At 35.8% G+C, this 6,451-nt stretch overlaps 2 protein-coding genes across 3 annotated transcripts; one reads left to right on the forward strand and one right to left on the reverse strand.

The window, feature by feature from the left end:
• Positions 1-96: 96 nt before the first annotated feature.
• Positions 97-2,092, reverse strand: LOC106344141 (F-box/FBD/LRR-repeat protein At1g13570). Of its 2 annotated transcripts, none has more exons than XM_013783536.1 (4): positions 1,935-2,092; positions 858-1,658; positions 630-788; positions 97-549 (listed from the first exon to the last, which is right to left on the reverse strand). In XM_013783536.1, the coding sequence occupies exons 2-4, from the start codon at positions 1,656-1,658 to the stop codon at positions 259-261; spliced, it is 1,251 nt and encodes a 416-aa protein (XP_013638990.1). In that variant the 5' UTR covers positions 1,935-2,092; the 3' UTR covers positions 97-258. The 2 variants fall into 2 exon arrangements, with proteins under 2 accessions (XP_013638990.1, XP_013638992.1); XM_013783538.1 differs by lacking the exon at positions 1,935-2,092 and adding an exon at positions 1,847-1,866.
• A 1,751-nt stretch (positions 2,093-3,843) lies between these two features.
• LOC106293743 (phytosulfokines 1-like) lies at positions 3,844-5,223 on the forward strand. The gene is made up of 2 exons (XM_013729394.1): positions 3,844-4,129; positions 4,349-5,223. The coding sequence occupies exons 1-2, from the start codon at positions 4,001-4,003 to the stop codon at positions 4,490-4,492; spliced, it is 273 nt and encodes a 90-aa protein (XP_013584848.1). The 5' UTR covers positions 3,844-4,000; the 3' UTR covers positions 4,493-5,223.
• The last annotated feature ends 1,228 nt before the right edge of the window (positions 5,224-6,451 follow it).

The raw sequence follows: 6,451 nt of genomic DNA on the forward strand, positions 1-6,451 counted from the left end.
ACTTTTGTTGTATTAAAGAAAAAAGGAATACAAAACTCGGTTTCAATGGTGTTGTAAGTTAGTACCTTCACAATCTTGCTGTAATGTGCAAACATCAATGAAGTTTGAATTTCTTGCTATTATTATGATTTGATGTTTAATCTTTACAAAGTCTCCGCAACCATTATTAACTCTTTGTCAGACTACATTAAAACTTCACGTCCATCAATTATTATCAAAACCCTTTCTTGGGCAAACGAACGAACATACACAACAGACTCAATCTTGAAGGAAGAGTAACTGAGCTCGCGGAGAAACACGCGGGAACCTGAGCAGTTCCACGACCATCTCCATCCTCGCATCTTTATCTGACAAACTCGATGTTACAATGACCGTCTCCAGAACCGGAGAAGTCCCCATCAAGAATCTCATAAACTCCAACTCGTTCCTTATCCCAGAGACGTCTGTCATCCTCACCGTTTCAAGCCTCGGGAGTTTGTACTCGAAGTAGTCTCTTTCGAAAAGGTCGAAACTTTCTTCTTCCAGAGGAAACAGTTGGATCGGTGAAGCCTAAAACAAAGATGATGATGATGATGATGGTCACATAACAAAACTTTGAAAAGAGAGAGAGATAAGAGAGTTAAACCTACCGAAACTTTGAGCTCTTTAAGGTTAGGTGAGTGAGTGACCAAACGTAGAAGAACTAGTACCTCATTGGCATCTTCAAAACTCACTTGGTATAGTTCTATTGTCTTGAGATGAATGTAAGTAATTGGAAGCCTTCCCGGGTCATCTCCTATGCTCAAATACTGAAACCAAAGTTATATACTTATATATATATATGTAACCTTATTAGGATTGAAAGCAGAAGTGTTTACCTTAGTGAAGTAGATGTAACCAACAAGCTTTTCAAGAAGAGGCACACCGCCAAGGAACTTAACGAGGTTATAATCCGAACTCTGCTCAAAATCAGCAACATCCTCATGCATATACATCGAAACCGATATCGCCACCAGCTTCGGCGTGTTCTCCAGGAAAATGTCCTTGAACTCGCCGTCCAGATACAAGTACATGAGATTCGGAGCCGATATGCTCAGGACCAAGCTGTCGAAGTAAGACAAAGACAAGAACTCGAGAAGCGGACACCCGGAGATCAAACTCTCAATGGCCTCGGGGGAGACTAGGATCTGGTGGAGGTTAAGAGACTTGAGAGAGGAGAACCCGTTGAAAGACTTTGGCGGGTCGAACTCGCAGTGGCAGAGCTCCAGACGCGTGAGTTTCAAACACTTGAAGAGACAAGAAGGGACTCTGAACTCTCCTTCTCCTAGCTCGAGGACAAGCTCCTTGATCCCGTTCCTGGAGAGGAAGAGGAGCCACTGGTCGATGTCGGGGCGGCATTGGAGGAAGGAGGTGGAGAGGTGGAACTTGTGGATGGGTCCTTGGTGGAGGAGGAGGACACCGGTAATGAATCTCACGAGATTGGTCTCGACAAGGGCCCGGTCGGTTGAGGGGGAGACGCATTTCTCGTCGAAGGCGAGGTCGGTTAGTGTTGACCATTTGTATCTCCATTTGGTGGATAGGACGCTTGTTCTGATCGCGTCTCTGATGGAGAGGCGAGTGAGGATGTTCTCGAGTATGCTCTGAGGCAGATCGCTTATGAGATCAGGAGATTCACCCATCTAAAACCAAACCAATGCTCATCACATCAACACACAAACACAAAAACGAAAAAGTCGTTGCATTTAACTTCAACCTTAGAGAAAAGTTGAAAACTTTAAATAAAAAAAGGGCACCAAAATCCGATTCCAAGAGCCTTAAACCCCTAATCAGAACTCAGAAGAGAACATTGAGAAGATAAAGACTCCACCTTTTGATCCACGAAACATGCATAGATTGCAATGTAACACCAAAGAACACGAAATTGATCAAACCCAGAAAGGAAAAGACGAACGAACCTTTTTTGTCTTCTTCTGGGTTTATTCTGGAGCGGTGGTTGGTGAGGTCGTTGATCGGTGAAGTTCAGATAGGGGAACACCCAAAGGATCTCAAACTTTTTGCTCTCGTCATGGTTTTTTTTTCACTTTTTGCAATTAAAATCAGCGTTTTTTTGGCCTAAAGACTTTTTACATTAATATTTTTGGTGAATTAAGAAGTGTGATGGGGACTTGTGTTGGGGGTCTAATGACATGCACAACAAGATGGACTTTACAGACACATTCTGGAAGCATGGGCTCGAGGCCGATCGGTTTGTCATTATACGAGGGGATAGTTTCTCTAAGATTCTATTTGATTGGATCAGTTAGTATAAGTACATCAAAACTTTTCATGGATCGTTTTGGTTGGAGTCTTCACTTATAGTTAATTTGGAGCTTTTCATACAATTTTTTTTTTTTTGTTTAAATATGCTTACAGACACTTCAGTACTTCACACTTGTATGAAGTAAGTGATGACTGATGAATGAGACAGTAAGAACATGAATGAATATACTTGATATATTATGATGAATCAGTTATTGATACTAAAGTGATCCATAACTATAAGTGAATACAAATATACAAAATACAATACAGTTATTGAATCTGTTCAATGTACAGTTTAACAAAAGAATCTGATATTTGTTAAGAGAATGTGCTGTGACATTTCATAACCTCCTCCTACCTTTGTCATCTATCCTCGTGCTCATCTTCGCCTTCAGAATCTACAAAAGAAAAAGACAACACTGAAGATCTCTTCTTGGTTTGGATGATGAAGAATAACCATATAGTCTTATCATTATAAGATCTTCACTAAGCTTGCCTCTTATCTTGTATTTGTTTCACAAGCATTCTATACATCAAAACCCACCAATATATATGTAGTAGTAAATTGGTCCTTCAACCGGGTGCTTGTCCTTATCCAGTTCTAAAACTACTTCATAGCTGCAAATCTGCAATAAAACATGTATTATATAAGGAGAGAAAAAAACTTAAGGGATATTGGCTATATAGAAACCTTGTGCTCCATAGTCCATAGGATCCAAAAGGGATAGCAAATGAGGCGGAGAAATATCCAAGACAACACGAAAAGAATGATTGAAAAGCTTGCAATTATTCCTTCAGCTCCCTTATATTTAGACATTTTCCCCCACTTCAATAGTCGAGTTATGTTTGATCTTTGATATCGAGTTTTATTAAGCTTATGAACGGGCAAAAAATAAAAACAGTTTTACGTATTATTGTAGTTTGTTTTATGATCTATTGTCTGTCACTCAACAAATTTGTATAGATAAATTAATGATTCGTTTCTATTCGAATAATGATTTGCTTTTTTTTCTTAACTGATTTAGTTAAACATAACTGTATAATTATTACATGGTTATATAGTATTGAAATTTATAGTATACAAGAAAAAGATGATGATGAATAGAATATTTGAATCTTAATTGATTCGTCTCATTATTGTGTTTCACACTCGTTAAAGCTTTGTCAACACATGTTTGCTCGTCGGTGATTGATTATACTACTTAAGCCTTCTTTTCTCATTTTTTTTCTATGGGTTTAAGCTTTAAAGTTATGCTATTATTTGTTAGTACTATTTTAGTTTTCTTACTATTAATCTTATGTCCAATTTCGTACTTTCAGAGTAGTGCGGTTTGGGTTAGGATTTAAAAAACAAGTCCATGATGTTTCGGTATATTGAAGGTCACATTGAAACAAGTAGAGGTGACGTTTCCAAGGAGAATTGAAAGCGTTGACCCCAAGATGCCAAAGTTTGACTTCCCTTTCTCTCTCTATTTCTGCTGCATCGACCTTTCCTTGTTTTTCAGAAAAAGCCCATTTCTCTATACAGCATTTATGATTTCAATAATAGACGGATTGTATTACTCCCGCACCGGAATCTATCCAGCCGCATCTTTATTATTTAATTATAAAATAAAGTCAAATATCTCCGTATATCTAATAATTTATGTATATGATGGAAGTGAAAAGAACATTTTAAAGTCTTCATATCAAAGAGAGAAGAAGAGGAAGACAAAAAGAAATGATGAAGACTAAGAGTAAAGCGTTGATCATCTTCTTCACTCTAGTTCTGATTCTAATCATGGCGTCAAGGGTTATTCCAAGAGAAGATGGTTTTGCTCCTCCTAAACTATCTCCCTCTTCCACTCAGGTAAGTTCGTCAATTCCCTCATGTTTACTTCTTTCTTCTTTTTTTTTTTTTGGGTTAACACATAATTTATAGAAAAAAGAATTTAAAAGAATTTCTTCTTCTTCTTCTTCTTCCTCCTGAAATCAGAAGTCAAGATCTTTTTGATATCTAAAATTCATTGACTGTATAAATGAATAGATTTGAGTAGTTTTACTTCTTTGTCTTTTTGTTCGGAACTAGGAGAAAGAAAGAAGTAGAAAAGGTGATGGAGATGGAGTAGATCAGTGCAAGAGTTCGGACAGTGAAGAAGAATGTCTTGTTAAGAAAACCGCAGCTGCTCACACCGATTACATCTATACACAAGACTTAAAGTCATCTCCTTGAAACAAGAACAAGCACTCTGTCTTTTATACAGTACAAGCTATAAGCATAAGCAAACTCTCCTTGACCATTTGCTCATGACTTCATGTTCTTTGTTATTTTATTCTAATATTTGTTTGATATCTCTTTGTCAACTTATATATATATTTTTTTTTTCACTGAAATTTATTAAATGGCACATTTCAACAGAGGCGAAGCCCAAAATTTTACAAAAGAGGCCAACAGAAGTCCAACAAACGGCCCAGATTACATAATGCTTGAGGCCCAAGCCCACAAGCATAAACCGTCGAGGAGAAAACACATCACCGTCCATGTGTAAAGCCGCCGAGCGACCATGCCCACGCGTCAGAATGAAGCTCCACTTTTCCCTGCCGTACACCCAGAGGCGGAGCGCCGGACCCTCGCCGTCATCGAAGATGAACCGACGAAGAAAGGCTCAACCTGAGCGATTTTCCTTGTAACTCAAAACACCCACCAAATCTACGCTTCATCATGAGAATACAATCATCTTCAATCGATCTAAAACCTTCGACTTTCCTTGAAGAAGACCCGTCATCTTTAATGATACCAATAAGCTCGAAGATGAAACAACCCAACTCGGAGAAGGAAAGAGCAGTTGAAAAATGAAGAAAGAGAGTTGATTGACAGGGAATAACTAGAAGCGAAGATACATCAAACCGGGAATAACCCAGAGGAGAGCCGCCGACAACACCAGACAAATGTGTGACGCAGAGTCAAAAGTGGAGCTTCATTCTGACGCGTGGGCATGGTCGCTCGGCGGCTTTACACATGGACGGTGATGTGTTTTCTCCTCGACGGTTTATGCTTGTGGGCTTGGGCCTCAAGCATTATGTAATCTGGGCCGTTTGTTGGACTTCTGTTGGCCTCTTTTGTAGTCTCTACTCCTTGTGAAAGATCAAGTTTGGGAACAAGAAAAATAGAGAGAATCTTCTCTCTAAAAGAGAGGAGCCTCTTTGTCAACTTATATTTATCCTTCAATACCAACTCTATATATTTTAAATCCCCTATATATTAAAAGAGGAGCATTACAACTTATGAGGTAGCCATGTATCATCACCACAATGATTTTTAGAATTCTTAGAGAAATATGTTGGTCCATCTAAATATATAATAAGGTTTTATTAAACTAACCATAAATTAATTATTAATGTTTTTAATTCTTTCCTTAAATAGAAATTACGGAATTTCCTAATGTTGGTAAAGTATATATGACAATTAATGATTTCAAATAATAAAGATTTGATACAAATTAATGCACCCTCTATCCTTTTTGTTTAACTTTAAGTTATTAAAATAAATTAAAAAATCACATTAAACATATAATAAAACTTTAGATTTTTATTATATATTATATTTTAAATTTCTTTTAAAGTCTCACATTAAAATTTTATGATCCATGGTTTAATTTTTTTATGACAAAAAATAATTACAAAATTATATAATTAGGAAGTCTCATTTAATAAATATCAAGATTAAAAAAAAAAGGTATATATATATATATATCAATATCTTTTAAATTAAACTATATACCATTAAAAATACATAAATATTTTAGTTTTGAAATTTACTTTAAACATTTTTTTTTGGTAGAAGCGCTGAGCAAATACTGACAACTTAATATTTAAATTTTAAAATTTTCATTCAATGTTTCTTAAGATTATAAATTACCAAAACTTTTAAACATCGCACAATGAAAATTTTGTTATCAATGATTTTAAAGTTTTTATTATAAAAATATACAAATCATCAAAAAGCCAAATGAATAAAATACATTATTTAACATATATCAAGATTAAAAATATACTATGTATCTATGTATATATGTATATATTATTTTACTTTAATTATATACAATATAAAATATAAAAGGTAATTGTTTGGATTAAAACAAAATTTACGTACTCGCACCAATTTAATTATTATATAAGTAATAGTTATTGA

This window comes from Brassica oleracea, chromosome C5 (assembly GCF_000695525.1).
Source record: "Brassica oleracea var. oleracea cultivar TO1000 chromosome C5, BOL, whole genome shotgun sequence".
Lineage (NCBI taxonomy): Eukaryota > Viridiplantae > Streptophyta > Magnoliopsida > Brassicales > Brassicaceae > Brassica > Brassica oleracea.